This window comes from Acartia tonsa, chromosome 12 (genome assembly GCF_053477335.1).
Source record: "Acartia tonsa isolate MP-2025a chromosome 12, ASM5347733v1, whole genome shotgun sequence".
Classification (NCBI taxonomy): Eukaryota; Metazoa; Arthropoda; class Copepoda; order Calanoida; family Acartiidae; genus Acartia; species Acartia tonsa.
In genome coordinates this window covers 25274795-25292193 of record NC_137271.1, presented here as the reverse complement: position 1 = coordinate 25292193, position 17399 = coordinate 25274795, and the positions used below count along the sequence as shown (strand labels likewise).

General features: G+C 33.7%; 1 protein-coding gene across 1 annotated transcript in view; it reads right to left on the bottom strand.

The window, feature by feature from the left end:
- LOC145334556 (uncharacterized) overlaps positions 1 to 17399 on the bottom strand; it is a 31574-nt gene that overhangs the window by 1590 nt on the left and 12585 nt on the right. Inside the window, exons 8-17 of the mRNA XM_080180031.1 lie at positions 16392 to 16479; positions 15752 to 16041; positions 14415 to 14496; positions 13351 to 13423; positions 12575 to 12974; positions 8175 to 8248; positions 4255 to 4343; positions 3201 to 3266; positions 1877 to 2205; positions 458 to 542 (exon numbers count right to left, since the gene is read on the bottom strand). Coding sequence (XP_080036157.1) covers positions 458 to 542; positions 1877 to 2205; positions 3201 to 3266; positions 4255 to 4343; positions 8175 to 8248; positions 12575 to 12974; positions 13351 to 13423; positions 14415 to 14496; positions 15752 to 16041; positions 16392 to 16479 — 1576 coding nt within the window. The remainder of the gene's footprint in view (positions 1 to 457; positions 543 to 1876; positions 2206 to 3200; positions 3267 to 4254; positions 4344 to 8174; positions 8249 to 12574; positions 12975 to 13350; positions 13424 to 14414; positions 14497 to 15751; positions 16042 to 16391; positions 16480 to 17399) is intronic.

Sequence of the window (17399 nt, the reverse complement as noted above, 5' to 3'; positions counted from 1 at the left end):
AAAATATAGTAAATAAAAAAAAACGCCCCCCTGCGGCCACTTTTTGCAATTAGCTAAACACATAACTAACACCATTTATCGGCGAAAAAATATTTTTTGGTAAATAGCTGATTTTAAAATAGGTTGAAAAGAAACAACTTTACGTGTCACTAAAGGCCTATAGGGGCATAGCCGCTAGTTGTAATATAAAGGTAAAATAATGTCTATTCTAAATGTTCCCGATGACTTCTGAACCGATATAGCTGTCCTTTAGTTGTCAAGGGGTATTGGGCCGAGATTCGAACCTATCACCTCCCGACAAACTACCGAACGCGTTACGCGTTGCGTTACAGTGTAGTCGCGAGTTCAATTGAAGGGGACAATTCTATTTCAAGTATTTTATGTTAAGTTGGGTGTGGACTTTTAGTCAAATGCTCTTATAAAGTCAAACAGTTCTTGGTTATGACCAATCGTATACCTGTTTAAGCTCCTCTGCCAGATGTTCCGGCTCCAGGTGAACTGTGACTGGGCTGCAGCTAAACTGGACCACTGGATCACTTTTCCTAAAACATTTAGATCAGTAAATAACAAAATAGCTGTTGTTGAATCGACTAGGTATAGTATTAAAGAATAAAATAAATAAATATTTGAAAGGTTTTTTTTCCAGTGGCGATTTCACTTGTAGGTGCTGTCCCCCAAAATAGTTTTAACCATCCCTGGACCTATAAAAAAAGGAGAACCATGTCGGTCCAACGGAGAGCAAGAACTTAAAATACACACAGACATCTTGCTACGTTTACAAAATGAATAGCGGCTTCACCGCGCCCCTCAGAAAAATACTGTAAAAAGGATTAATTTGAAATCAAGAACATAATTTTTTTATTATTTAAAGTGTCTGTTTTCTAGATGAAATCATTTCTATCTTATCTTTCCTTAAATTATTGAATTGTTGAAAATTTCAATATTTAAAGTTATAAAACGTTAGATAACTAAAAATTAAGCCCTCTGCAAATTTTAGATTACTAAACTGGCTTAGACACATCAGTATTTTAACTATAATTTTGAGTACATTTTGCACAACTTATTTGCAATAAAATTTTGATGATTCATGCTACTTTAGACTGTCTGGGTATTGGACAATGACATATTTCACAAATTGACCTTTTCCACTTTGATTTGTTGTTACAAATAATGAAATCCTGGCACAAAAGTAACAAGAAGTCAGTCTGTGTGACCTATCTGTACCGAAGGATCTCGCTAACCAACCGATATTAGAAATGATAAGTTCTCCTTTACAACGTAGCTTTTTGGGTAACACCACCATCCAAAGAGGAATCAAACAACGCCTAGAAAATTTGACATGGTCGACTTCCATCCCCCGACATCAAACGCCCCCAGAGGCCTCTAGGGGCGTTCCCGCAAGTAAATATTCAAGAGAAGAAAAAAATTATTACTTATTTAGTTCAAAAAACAAAATTATTAGAAACTGTTTTTTAATAGGTATTTAAAACAACAACAGTTATTGAATATTTGTTCTACTTAGTTTAACTCAATTATGTTATTTAGTTAGTTAGAAATTATTTTTTAAAGAGTAGAAATATATAATAACATTATAAAATAGTTAAATTTTGGATACTTGTGACTTCAATCTTAAAACCTGATTGAAGCTAATAGGAAAATGAAAATGAAGTAGCTTACGTCAAAATTGAGTTTCATGAAGAATAAAGTCTAATTCAGTGGCGTGCGCAAGGGGATATTCAACTGTAACAGCCCTCTAAACAAGATATAAGAAATACCCTCCATGGTGAATCGCTTTGCTATCGTAAATCATCAATTTGAAATAGTAAATTTCTTCTAATTAATTTGGTATATGAAAACTTATTTCATATAAAATTACCTTTTAACTTCTGGAACTGAACGCCATTTGTTGTTTACTTTTGCTAGATCAACCGTGCTTTCATCCACGTTTTTGGCGCCAGAATCAGATCTCCCGCCAAATACATAATCACAGCTAGAAGACGACATCTGATGGCATGGCGGTGCAGCAACACAAATGCTGTTTATCCTGGCAATGCCTGGAGGAGGTGGAGGCATGAAGGGTCTAGGGCCACCAGGCAACAGACAGGCTGCTGGCATCTGGACGGCCATTGGCAGGCACTGGACAGTAATGCATTGAGTTGTGGTTGGACGTAGATTGGATATGCATAAGCCAGTTGGAAAGAAATCCTAAAGATAAAAAGGAAATCATTACCTAAATTTGAAACATATAAAACTATCGGCAATATATTTTAGTGTAATTGAATAAAACACAAAAAGTAATGCTCTTTTAATATTTTTTTTATAGAAAGGAACCTTAATTATTTAATATTCTTTATTAGCTATATGATTTCAACAAAATATTTTAAAAATAAATAGGTATCAAATATTAATAGTAAACATTAATGCATAGACAGAAGGAAAATAATAAATTAATTAAATTTACTACTTGAATAGTACTGCATAATTAATTTTGAAACCTAATTACAAATTAAATCAATTAAATTGACATTCCAAGTTTAACATTAGCTCAGAAAATGCGTCTTAATTTATTTTTGTTATTGTTGATAAAAAGAGTACCTATTATTTGTGTATTGTCTGTTTTTAATTTTCTATGGACCTTATTTAAAGTTAAGAGGTGATGGATGCTAAATTAATGTAACCCCACTCCCCCCCCCCCCTCCGTACCTTTAGAATAAACAAAATAACCCCCTTTCGTCCTTATGTAGTTTTAATTCCTAAACACTGTTACTTTGTACAACCTAATTAAAATTCAATATTAACCCTACAATTTTTTAAGCTGACGATTAGTAAATCAAGTAAACTCTTGGTATCAGTAGGATTTATATTTTCCCTGCCCCTTTCCTTAAATATTTCAGTTTATATGAGAATTATTGTCAGAGCCTCTATACCATATTATTACATCTGGGGACGGTTGAAAACAACGTAGGGTCACCCTTTTAAAGTAGGTCCTAAGGCACTAACATCCTATCTATTGAAGACAAACAACACTTTGATTGCACGATCATTGACTGGAAGTTCCTCTGCTTAATAATGAGTTGCACCAATTATAAACCTAATTTTGACTGAGAAGCAAGCCTATCGCATCCCCAACTACGCGCGTATGGGCCACGTGTTTTGCTGCAATTGCGGGATTATGCCAGAGGTTAAAAATAATATATTACCAGTAGTCCGGCTCCAGCCCAATCAGCTTGGTCCCCATCATCCACCTCATCCCAATCACTATCATCCTGAATATAATAGAGAATTGATACAAAACCTAACAAGACAGGGATCTAAGAGATAAGACATTGGCCGATAAACTTATGTACATTCCCGAATATGATAAAACAAAATTACCTCATCTGGATATTACAATTAGTGGTTGAAACGTTAGGACACTCAACTTAATGAACCAACCAATCAAAATTCAGTAAAAGTTCCCAAAGTTATTAAGCCAATAACAATTAGATAACTTTAATGTAAACTTTGCGGACTATTGTAATTAACAGCCAATTGTCCCCGTCCTTCCAAAACCTGGTAAATTTTCGAGGACGGGAGAGACCATTAGGACTTCTTTTGGTGTATCTCTGAACCGAATCTTGCGAGTAAAGTGCATACTAATTAAGTTAATTAAGCGGCAAACGGCTTTTGTGTGAATGTTTGGTAATGAGACAAGGCATCCCCCTAGTCTTACTATTAATATCAAGAACTTGACATAGAAACAGTAGTAGCATGTTTAAAATTATACTGCTTATAGAATATAATGCTAAGTCAATTTTAAACGGCATTAATATTTCTTTTCATATAAAAGTTGCGTCATAAGTAGAATGTCAACCCATAACAAATGTGAGTGAAATTGTGGAGATATTGATAAATTGCTAAGGCAAAGAGAAACATATGGAACATTTAAGTTCAAGAATAGTGGGGCACGATCTATTTATAACTATACCCACAGAGTGAGGACCCTGTGTCGACTTTTAATTGGATCGTCAAATATCAGCCAATAGCGTCGGCAACATAAACTCAGCCAAGTCGCTTAAAAAAAGAACAGAAAGTAATCTGCTAGCAGACGAAAAGGGTCCCAACCACTTGGGACATCTAAACTTATACATTTGTTTATGGAACAATATGAATTAAAGTTTGGATAACAAGAAAAAAAATTGATGAAAATTAAAAAGTATCCTAATTGGACATAATCATTCTTGATATATCATCTCAATGTTAATTATGACTTACCTCTTCTTCACTCTGATCATCCGAGGAATCATCAGAGACAGGTTGGGCCACCTCGGTGGAATCTAAGCGAACTAACTTTGGCACACCAACTGAAAGAAAACAAAATATTTAGATTCCTATACATTCAAGTAATAGGATGTCCGTCTGTCAGATATCTTGACGGTTGAACAATATTTCAACAATTTTCAAAAAAGAATTTTTTTGTCAAGAACAGGTGTTTAAGATCATAGACGTCCAAGGGGGGGGGGTAATAAGGCGATTACCCCCCCCAAACGAATTTGAAAATTTTTTTCATTTTACCCCCTCATTTAAAATTTACCCCTACCCTGGGGGTGCCGTAGGCACCCCCAACCAATTAGGAGGGGGTATTTACCCCCCCAAACAATTTTGGGGGGGTAAATACCCCCCCCTAAATAAAAAAATCTCTAACAAAAAAATTTTTGCGCGCTTCGCGCGCATTTTTAATACTAAATTGTTAATAAAATTTAAATTACCCCCTCCAAAAATTTTACCCCGGGGGTAAATTTTTTTTTGGGGGGGGGGGTAAACAAATTTTACCCCTGCCAACAGATTTCAGGGGGGTAATTCCCCCCCCCCCCCCAAGCATTTTTACCCCCCCCCCCAAAAAAAAAAGAATTACCCCCCCTTAAAATTTTTTTACCCCCCCCATAATAAAAAGCTTGGACGCCCCTGTTTAAGATATTTGAAGGGGATACACAAAAAAAAGTGTAAGTTATCCAAAAGGGTATCGAGAGAATATTTAATTCAAGAAAAATCTGCAAAATGAAATTATTTTTCAACAAAATTAAAATGCAACTTTCCATGCATTTTTAATACAATAAAAATATGACAGCCAACCATCAATGCTTTGTGTTAAAAACATCAATACAGAAAGTCAATATTATTTCAATAAACAGAAAGGCTGAATAAAGGGGGGGGGGGGAGTTTTGACACATTTGCGTAAACCTGGTGTATAGGCTTTATCTTTGGACTGAGAGGATAGGTTATAAAAGATAAAATCATTCTTATATGATGAATTTTCCCAAGTTTTAAGATTTTTTTGGTTAGGCCTCCAAGTTCCGGAGCTCAACCTAGAGATCAACTTATAAAACCAAATATGCATCTTTTTGAATGTTATTCACATATTTGAAGAAAAAACACGCATATTTTGTTTCATAAGCAGACCTCTAACTCTTACATAAATATTTTTTTTTTCATTTTTACCTGTACAGAGACCACCTGGAGGCCTATCCAAAAGATCTTAAAACTTGGGAAAATTTTATCTTTTATAACCTATCCTCTGAGTCCAAAGATAAGGCCTATATACCAGGTTTACGCAAATGTGCCATAACTACCCCCCCCCCCCTTGTATACATGTGCTAAAAATAAAACTGTTCTAGGTCAGGGAGGAAGGGAGAGGACATGGGGCTTTTTATTACATTAGTCTCCAAAGTCTTTTAATAACATTTTCTTTTTCTTTGGCTTTGTGACTTTTGGACTGTTATTGGTAAGTTCATAAAGTTGAGTGTCCAAAGGTATCAACCACTGAATGTAATCTACAGAAGAGGTATCTAGTGTGTTTTATGATTGGAGATGTACATAAATTTTATCGACTTTTGTCTTATCCCTTTAGATCCCTGGTTCTAGTCTATTTTTAGAAATTGGAATAATTTTGAATAACAGAATATTATATGTAGGTATAGTAGTTATAATTCACATTTTATTATATTAAAGAAATTAATTATAGGTAATAAATCCGTTGAAAAAACAGATTTTGTATATGAAGTTCAGACATATATTAAAATCAATAATCTAGTTTTTTTTCTGGTGGTTTGTCCCTGCTATATCCATAGTTAAATAGTTTTATAGGAAAACAACTGAGGTGGTTTCTTAAAAAAAATTGCCCCACTAATCCTTAGTGGGGCAAAATTGTTTTCGTGAAAAATCCACCAAAATCACATTAAAAATCTACAAAAATTAAACAAAATCATAGAAGGGTTATTAACATAAGATTTAATTTAATTTTTGTAGATTTTTTATGTGGTTTTGGAGGATTTTTCACGAAAACAATTTTGCCCCACTAAGGATTAGTAGGGCAATTTTTTTAAAGAATCAACCTCAGTTGTTTTCCTATAAAACTATTTAACTATGGATATAGCCTTCTCCAGGGACCAACCACCAGAAAAAAACTAGATAATTTTTTTTTTAAATCTACCTCTGATCTAATACCGTTATGAAATTTTTTTATAACTTATTTTTTTTCTCTATAATAGGAATATTTTTAAGGTTACATAAATGTGAATTTTACATAATAATACATTAAGTACATCACAGGAATTAAAACAGAGCAAACAAGTAAATGTAATTTTTTTTCCATATTTTGACAAAGACGAGACTAAAATATTGTTTCGTAGGTGGCCACGGGTTTGAAAATTGAATTTAGGTTACCCAGAAACATTATATGATCCCCTGTACTGGTTTTGTGCACCCCCCCAACCACCACACTAAATTAAATCCATGGAGGTGGGGGAGGGGGGGGGGACACTATTTACGATTTCTAAGTATGCGAAAATTCAATAAACATCTTAGAAAAGAACTTTATAAATGTAGAAAACAACGTTGAAGTTTGAATTTAATTTATAACTATTACATAAACTAAACTTTAATATGAAATTCATTACTTTCTCTCTGACAAAGACATATCTAATGATATTTCCAATAAATTTGTGTGAAATTATTTTCTTTTATATTGACTTTACAAAATGTTTATGTTATAACAAGGTTATATTTTTGAATAAAATGCGAAGCTTGCATTCTCGTGGGAAATAAAAAATAATTAAAGAAATCAAATATTTATACAAAATGAAATCGTTATATGTATAATTGGGATTTTATAGTGGATTTCATAAATTGAATAGGTATTCTTTTTGTCCATTAAGATATATAAGTTTTCCGGAATTTTAATGTTAGGGGGAGATTTGAAATCTGCATCAAATTTTAAGGATTTTTTTTTATAAAATTCGTTATTTGTATAATTCTTTATCTAAAAGCGGAAATGCATTTTAGGTTAATTAATTTTGACCAATAGAATAAGTGGATTTTAAACTATCTGCGCTCTAATTGGTTGAATGATGTACGCCATCCAATCAGAGCGCAGATTTTTTAAATCCACCAATCACAGATGCCAAAATTAATTAACTTAAATTGCATTTCCGCTTTTAAATAAAGAATTATAGAAAAAACGAATTTTATAAAAAATCCTCAAAATTTGATGCAGATTTCAAATCTCCCCCTAACTTTAAAATACCGGATAACTTATATATCTTATTGTCCATATCTTAAGAGGGGTGTGTGTGTATCCAATAGGTTGGATCGATTTTGGAATTGGGTTGTGATACAAACATCTAAATGTTACCTCCTACACGCGAGGCTGCTATCCGTGAAACTTTTAAATGCCAGGTCTAACAACCAGGAATAACTATGAGGTCCCCTTTTCTGTCCAAACACCCGTGTTATTAGGAAACTTTTTCATGCATTGCACATGACACAGCAGCAAAGGGAATCTTCTAAATGTCTCTAATTAGGACGTGGTGTTGAGCCGAGAATCAAACCTATTTCCTTTCAGACAAAGGTGCACTATATGTTACGGCACAGTAGCAGGTTCCCTTCTCTTCAGGGATATAAAAGGATGAGACCGTGGCCAATAAATTGATGTACATCCCCAAAAATAATACACAAAATTACCCATTCTGTAGATTAAAATTAGTAGATGTAATGCTTTGACACTCAACATAAATGAATTAATCAAATTCTATAAAGTCCCCAAAGTTGTTAAGACAACGATTAAGAAAACGTTATTATGAAACTTTGGGGACTATTTTAATAAACAGCCAAATGTCCCCGTACTCCCTGATAGTTACCTGAGTTTTCTGGAGACTGGTGGTTGAACTGGACAAGTGAATCGTCAGAACTTTCACTCAGATTGCGACTAAAACTGAAAAAAATAAAAAGTTACTAAGAGGGAAGTTTTTATGAATAAAAAGCGTACCCAATGACCTAATGATACTTGCAAATTAATTGAATATTGCAACCAAAGATTGTGAAAGTCTTCATGTTTTTTTTTGCCAAATGTGTCATGGTTAAAAAAATCACGATTGACTATAGACTATGTTTACTATGTAGGGGTGGACTTTAGGAAGGGGTATCTATCCACTCCCCTGACACTAAAATAACACCCCCTAAAGCTCGATTATAGCTAAAGAGGGATATCAAAATTTTCGGGTGCGCTTCACGCAACCTCCTGGCAAAACTCTGTGCAAGCCACGACTTTGTTTAATACCTTCTTTGTTTCATCAATAAAATAGTTTTTCGTCCGTTGGTATTTTTTAGCCTACATACCAGGGATCTACAGGGATAAGACAATGGCCGATAAATAGATGTACATCCCCAATGAAGTAGAATACAAGTATTAGTTGAAACGTTTGGATACTCAACCAATAAAAATTCATTAAAAGTCCCCAAAGTTGATTAGCCAACGAATAAGAAAACGTAATGAAAAACTTTGGGGACTAGTGCAATAAACAGCCCATTGTCCACTTCCTTCCTGCTATATACAGAAGAATTGTGTATGAGGTAATACAAATTGAAATATGATTACTGGACTATCAAATTATCAATATATTGATACCTCTTCTATATCTATAAGTGGTGTGCCATAGTTTGCGTTAAATCACATAAGTGCAAATTCTTTAATATTCGCAAAAATATGGCAATTAGGATAAGATATTCATTTCAATAAAGAGATTTTTAGCAACAAAAATTGCTAGTATGGTGTTATACATTTAGCGGAAGTAATGGAACACCTTTATAAAAATATATATATATGGGTAGGCTTAAGTGGGTTATATTGTTATCCAATACATTCATCATTATTCAAAACATATATTTTTTTGCAATGTTTTAACAATATAGGTAAAATATGGTATTTAGCAGATAATTTTTCAATTAGGGTAGCGTGGGGTAATTGCGGTAGGGGCGGGTCAATTCCGGTCACCCCTACCAACTTTTTAAAAACCGTTTTTTAACGATGTTCTAAACGTTTGCGATCTTCAGCAAAGCAAAGTTGTAGTTTATTGCCTATACTTTTATTTGTTACCTACTTCAGCAAATTTTTGTCAGATCACTCCTTCTAAGATTTTTTTGCCCTCAAAAATAGACCAAAAATTTTAAGAAAAAAAATTTCCAAATTGGCCGTGTTAAACCTAAAATTGAGAAAAAATGGTAAGTCCTAGCGACCTCAGGGTTTTTGTAAATGAAAACTATGGCATTCAGTTATCGTTTGGATTTTTTATGTCAAATCGGCTAGGATTGAGCTAGAAAGATGTTTAAGGTGTCTATAGAAAGCTCCTTGCATGCCCTAACAAAAACTCTACAGGATATGGGTTTTATCTCCAATATTTAAAGTACATATTCAAGATTTTGTATTTTTCAAAACTCCTGTTGCATAAAATGTGTTGAAATATTAAAGTTAGATTCCATATCACTTCGAGTTTATTGTCAGGCATGTAATTCTACATCTTTAGACACCTTAACATCCTTGTAGGTAAATCCTAGCCAATTTGAGACAAGAAAAAAACTGGCAGGATTTTTAAAATTAAAAATTTGTGGGGAAAAATCACTTTTTTCAAAAAATTCCAAAACCTGCGAATCAGAAATTGCCTCTTATTTAGCTGTTTTATTGATAGTTAAGACACCCCATCCCAAAAAATAAGGATATTCAATTATAATATTTTTTTTTTAATTGTGGACTTTGAGTAGATATGCATTCCAATGTGTGAGGATGAAATCCCTAGAGGATAGGGGCGATGGCACAAGCAACTCATGTTAGAATACAGCTTCATTTAGTTTTATCTCAATAATGATTATTAATTTTTTTATATATATTTCAGTTTGTTGCTGTTTGTCTATGAAGATTTATTTATATGTGAATTTTATGTTAATAAAATTAATATTAAATGTTATGTTGTAGTTGTTTATTTTGTTTTATTTCTTACTGATTGGTTTTAAATACATCTTATGATTGCAGACTATAATCTCATATAGGGTTTTAATATATTTTGTCTAAATAATGCTTTTGTATTTCAAAGTTAAAATGGCCTGAAACCTGTAGAATGAGGTGTTGCTTAAATAGCGTCTGATTGGATGATCTTAGGTATATATCACTCATACAATTGCCCTTCTATCCAATAAAAATATAAAATAATTGTATCTTGAAGGGTTAAGATTCTTACTTTGTTGTTTCCATAGACAACCAATAATCACTCTTATATGTTTATATATAATTCTCCTGTCATTCTTAAAGCAGGTGTTTTATCAAACATACATTAGGCAATAAATAGCAATCTCTTTGAAGATTCGCTTTCATAATAAACACTGCAAAACAAGTAAAAACTTATTGGATGACCTATGAAAATGAATTTTATGCAAACTTAATAAGTGTAAACTTAAAGGGGGGGGGGGGGGGGGCGAAAGTGACACTTTTTGAAACCAAAACTAAAAGTCAAAGGAACTCAACTAAAAAAAGAGTTACAGGTCTGACATTTTGCATGGCAGTTGCTTTATCGGGGTACAATATGGAACTGTGAAGAAACGGCGGCGCAACCGCCGAAAACCGCCGAGAAAAGGCAACAAAAATTACGGCGGGAAACGGCGGTTTTCGGCGGTTGCGCCGCCGTTTCTTCACAGTTCCATATTGTACCCCTATAAAGCAACTGCCATGCAAAATCTCAGACCTGTAACCATTTTTTTAGTTGAGTTCCTTTGTTGACTCTTAGTTTTGGTTTCAAAAAGTGTCACTTTCGCCCCCCCCCCTTTATATCATAACAGAGGTTTATGATATATAAATCTTTTGATGATTGGCTGGTACTGTCAACAAATCACTGCATATGACATTTTAATTTTTAATTTATTCAAAAACTCATTCTTTCTTGGTTAATAATCATTACAGCATCACGAAGTAAATTTTGCCTTTATATTGATAATTTACAATAAATCTGAAGGTTTAAGGCAAAGTAGTTTTTCTTCATGTTAAATACCCCTACCGGGCCAAGAGTATAAAATATAGGTACCTTTATCTTAAAAGCACAATTTTATAACAAGACAGGAAAATTATTCCCACAAAAGGCGCAGTAAACTACAAGCTCACACTTCAGATGAAAAAAGAATTTGTAGAACATTTTCTAGAGTAGCGAAACTACTCTATAATATAAAATGTCCAACCGTCTATAAACCCCCCCCCCCATATTTTCAAGAATAAGATCAATGATAAAAAAAATCACCGAAAATTCAATTCTGGAGGGAAATACTTTAGTAACTTCCGCAAAAAAAAACAAGAATCTTACACTTAAATCCAATATTTGATTTTTGAGACAAACTGACATATCACAATCTAATTATAAAGTAGCTTCGCTACCTAACAGCAGACAGAAGCATTATTGTATTGAAATTAATAATTCAATACTAATTTATGTTATTGCTAGTTACAAAATATAATCTTTATTGTGTTGGAAGCTAAATCTTTCCTTCTTTTACACAGTACTACAGGGTGTCCTATGAAAGATTTTGAATTATTCATTATCTTGTAAATTTTCCCATTTTTTGTGGAAATATAAATCTATTATACATATATCAATAGCTAAAAAGTAAAAACGCCAAATAAAGAACGCAAATAATAGAGTAAAAAAATAGCAATAAGTAGGCTTAGAATATATATTGTACAACTATAATACATATACCTCTTCAGATATTGCGCATTTACTCGGAGCTAACAATATTATATCAAAACAAACCTATATATTCATAAGTTTTTAATAGAACAGCTACTCTAAATGAATAAGTCCAACCAAAATCATTTATTCATGCTAGAGCAGCAAATTAAAAACTAGAAATACTTTATCGAAATCTTTCTCAATTAGGTGCAATTTTAAAACAAAACAGAAGAACTAAGCCAAAAATGGCATTTGGTTTAATGAAAAACCAGTAAATTCGTCGAAAACAACATGTCCCATTGTAAAGTTTAGACTAATATCACCACAAGATGGCGGTTTTTAGTGGCAGATATGGTAATCAACATATTTTCTCAACAGTTCCATTTAAACTTCATTAAATAACTGCAAGGTCCTAGTGAAGTCCAGGTATACCATTATTATTTAGGTAATGTTACTTTGTTGTTTAAAAAAATACTCCCTTCCCTTTTGAAATAAGTCAATAAACAAGGAAAATAATGTTGTGGGAGTAATTTTCAGTAAAAAAAATCGTTTACCTCTTACAATTCTCAATGAAACTTGAATCGCTGCTACTCTCGCTGCCACTACTACTCGACAACAAACAGCACTCAGGGTCGAGAAAATCTTCAAAAGATGATTCTTTCTTCGCCGGACATGATATTCCTTGCAAAATGTCGTTTTCCTTCTTGTGCAAGTCGTCTTTCTTTACTGGAATATCGTCTTCGAACACTGTAAAATAGTCTCTGCTGCACGAAGCGCTAAGACTTTTCCTCCCAGAACTGACTGCTTGGCAATTGTCATTTTTCTTTGGAGCATTAATAACACAGTTGGAGCTTGAGGGTGTTTGTTTGTCATTCACACTATTCCCGCATATTGGCGGATTTTCTTGGCTGTTGCATAATTTTTCTTGCATCATTGATTGCACATTAGTATGCCCTAATAAATAAAATACTATGTAGATCATTTAGAGTAATGGAATATACGTGGAAGAGATTATGACAGAGGAAAAATGTCGTCAAGTAAGGTTGCTATTTCCGCTGTCTTTTATTGGTCAGTTCTATCGTCCAGTAGGAAGGGAGGGGATGGGGTAAAAGGGATGGAAGAGTAAATCGTTATTATAGCACACTACGAGTTTTTACTTTCTTTAGGAGTATGAAAATCTGGTGTAAGATTAAGATCCAAGTAGTAATATAAACATTGTTAGGGCATATTTTTTTTCACTTACATGCCGAAGATAGGTTTATAAACGAGAATTATTAGCAGCAAATGTTAAGCCAATTTTTAAAAAGCTTAGGCCTTTGTAAATTCTTACCTTGATCTAATAAGACTTTGTTATCACAGTTTTGTTGCCTAATATCTTCATTTGATATACTAGTACTAGTTTTCTAAAACAAAGAGAAAAATATTTTAATACAAAATTTAGATCTAAAATATTTTTGTTGCGCAGTAATTTGTAGCTAGGGTGTGTCCACTGTCCACGCATCCGTCTGACGGTTTATGACTTTTTTTTAATGATATACTAGCGACTAGGCCTCTAGAGTTTGTGGAACTTAAAATGTTTTTATTTCCTCCCCCTAAATAGTTATAAACATTCCCAGGACTTATGAGAAGCTATCCTGTAAAGGAGAACAACATCGGTTTTATGGGTTAGCGAGATCCTTCGGTATAGTTATAATTTTAATTTGCGCAAAATTAAAACCTTTTACTAAAATCAGTCAATAAATAAGGAAATTATGCCCCAAAACATGAATATCCCTGTAATAAGGTTTCCCCTCTGGTATACTGGATTTTCTTGATTTACCTCACTCAACTTTCTGGCGTGTTGCACAGTGAAAAAACTACCCCCCCCTTATTTTTGATTTTCTTCAAAATTAAGGGGGGGGGGGGGGTTAAGTCTTTGCCTTGCTGAGCTTTTTTCCTCCTTGCCGTTTTCCAGACATTAAAAAACTACCCCCCCCTTATTTTTGATTTTTGTCAAAGCTAAGCGGGGGGGGGGGTTTCGGTGCTCCAGTCTACAACATGTAAGCAAGTACCTATTAAGAAAAGTAAAAACTAGTTTAATAAACGTTTACATTACATTAAAATTATGTCTTTAACAAAATAACAATATTCTTATAATAAAGTAACAGGATGTCTGTATGTATGATATGGTTCTCCTTTACAGGGTAGCTGCTCATAGTTCCTGGGAAGGTTTATAACTATTTCGGGGGAGGGTAGCTAAAAAATAACTAACACCATCTAGCAGCGAAAAAAAACTTTTTGTTAAACAGCTGATCTTAACATATCTTTGTAGCCACTAGTTTTTTATGAAAAAGAACAATAAACTTAAATACAGCCCTAATAATGAATAAAATTCAAAAGATATGTCATTTTTACCTCTGTACGACTTTGATCTATATTTTCGTTGTTGCTGCAGTCTTTATAAGCTTCAAGAGAATCCATCACATGTTCAGGATCCCTAAAAATGAACAAATGAAATAGCAGTAAGATTTTAATATAATTTTTCAATTTCTAGGTATAAGGTATGAGTACCGTTTTTCATTTCGATTTTGTTGAAGTAGAGTGAGAATGATTTTTTTAGTGATATGCATTGGATAATGAATCCACCTTAATAAAGTAACAGGATGTCCCTCTGTTTGTGCTGAAGGATCTTGCTAACCGCTGAGCCGATATGGTTCTCATCCAGGCAAGGTTTATAACTATTTTGGGAGAGTGTATTTCCACCCTCCCTAGATAAATCAACCCTAGAAAAAAATGAAAATCCCTCAACAATGAGAATAGTAGCTTTTGTAACTTTCCGTAAAGGTTTGAGTTTTAAGGCTTAAAAACAGGATTAGAACGATACTATTTACTACACTAGCGGCTTCGCCCTTATCCTCTAGGGGCTTTTTCCCAAGAGGTAATATAAAATGTAGTACATGTGGTGCAACACAAAATAGTTGGTATCATCTGCAACAACAAAAAAATTATTGGGATTTTTTTTTTTTGGGGGGGGGGGGGTGTGTCCCACCCCCCAAGTAAATAGCCTAACACCACCACAGGACCAGTAGGTAAATTCCCTAAAGAGTAGAATACAATCGGTATAGTGGTTACCGAGATCTTAAGGGACGGACAGACAGACATCAAGCTACTTTGTATTATAGATTACAACAATTAGAATACTCTCTAAAAAAGTTGCATTTATAGATTCCAGGTAAAAGTACTTTTATGGGTAATCTATAAACTAACTTTTAGATTAAAATTAATCCCTCTGCCACTCCCTTCCTAGCCCTCCAGAGGCCTCAAACACCCTAAAAAGAACCAAACCTTAACTATCTCCCTTCCTAGCCCTCCAGAGGCCTCAAACACCCTAAAAAGAACCAAACCTTAACTATCTCATAAACCATTTGATATTCAGAGCAGTTTTTTGGACTCAAGCTTTTATGAGTATAAACTAACTTTTAGTTCAGAAGTCACCCCTGCCACCATCCCTAGCCCCACGGGGCCTCAAAAAACCCTAAAAATGAACCATTTGATATTCAGAGCAGAATTTCTTAACTTAGTTTGGAGTTTATTTCCCTGCCTACACCACCCCCCCCCCCCCCTTACCTCTCTGGGCCTCAAAAAACCCTAAAAATGAACCTAACTTTAACAATCTCATAAAATATATTTTGACGTACACACACAGACCCCAAGTTATAGAGAAGCTGCTCTACTCCATACATTTACCATACCTTTCAGTTTGGAAGCTCTGGGATAATTCTAGAGTTTGTTTATTTTCTGATTTTTCTAGCTCATTGATATTTTCATTTTTCACCAGTAACTTTTCACTTTCAGTTAACTTTTCATTGAAACACGGACTAGATAATTCATTGTTTAAAATCTTTTTGTTTTTATCACTCTCATATATTATATCACTTGCAATATTGTCTTGGCTGACACTGTCACGTTTATTCCTAGCAACGTCGGCCATAGAGCTTTTTATAGCAGTCTCTAACATGGCTTTGTTCAGATATTCACTGTTCTGAAATATTAAAATTAACATTAAATGAAGTTGTCATATGTATAATAGAAAGTAGAGCAATGTCTGTTTTAGGGTCTCATTTACCGCTGAACCGATTGGGCTCTACACTACAGGATATAAAGATACTGATCCTGCAGTAGTTTTTAGCATTTTTGTTGGTGATTGGGGATGGGACATCGCCCGAAGAGAAATAGAATCCCCTACTCTTACAAATAAAGAAATTAATTTTACTTTTTCTTATAATAACTTAAGTTGAAAATGGGAGGGGGGGGGGGGGACTTCCCTTCCCCCACTTCAAGTATATCTAGGTACGTAGCCGAAAGTATTAAAAAATAATAAAACTGTAATACCTGATTGTTGACAAAATGCGCCATCAGATGTTTGGGAATAAATTCTTTTGCATCAGGATTTAGATTTGATTTCTTGGAACTCATATCACTAAAATAAAATAATAAATAAACATAGCATCAAATTTTATGGCAGATGACGCATGTTTTCATTAAAAAAATATTCAGGTACCTGGGTATAATAATATTTTATTTATTTAAAACAATAGGTATCTAATGTTGTCTTAACCTCTTTTCGAGGAAGCTTTGTGTTTATCAAGTACGAAATTAATTCCTTATCATTAATCCTAAAACTAAGCGCAAATGTCGTCTTTTTTGGCTTTCCCTTCATAATGTGACGCAGCATGGATTGTTTATATGCGCCCACGTTTTCCACTTTTGAATGAGATATGAGAGTGTGAAGATTTCGGAGAACAAAATTGGGCCTATCATTGGTCTCATTGTGTGTGAACGACCCTAGTATATCAGGGATTTGAAACCATAAGAGCTTCAGGTAGAATTTGTTAATTTGATTAAGAAGTATGGTGTATAGGACGATTATATGTAGTTTTTAAAAAAAAGGCTTTAGCCAGCTAAGCATGAAACTTAATTATGTTTAATATATGTTTTAGTAATTTTTATGTGCCTTATTGTTGCATTTAACAATGATTTATTAAACCAAATAATTTTCCTTTAAAGCCAAAGTTTCCAAAGATTTTTACCGTAGAGAAAAATGATTTTTAAAAAAGCAAATAAGATTACGTGGTTATAAATAACTGGAATTATGAACTAATTGATATTGTAATTTCAGGTCTTTGAAATAATTTCATCAATAAATCTATATTCAAACCTGCTGTTGAAACTTGATGGTTCCTGGTATTGGGGGTTTGTATGTTCGCCAACTGATCTCGTGAACTTCCCGCTAATTCGGAAGTCAAGCTCAACCAAAGTGTCATGGTTGAGACAATTTCAAAGTATCTGATGAATAGGCGTTAGCATTCATCAAGAGATCAATAGCATCTAGATTATTGA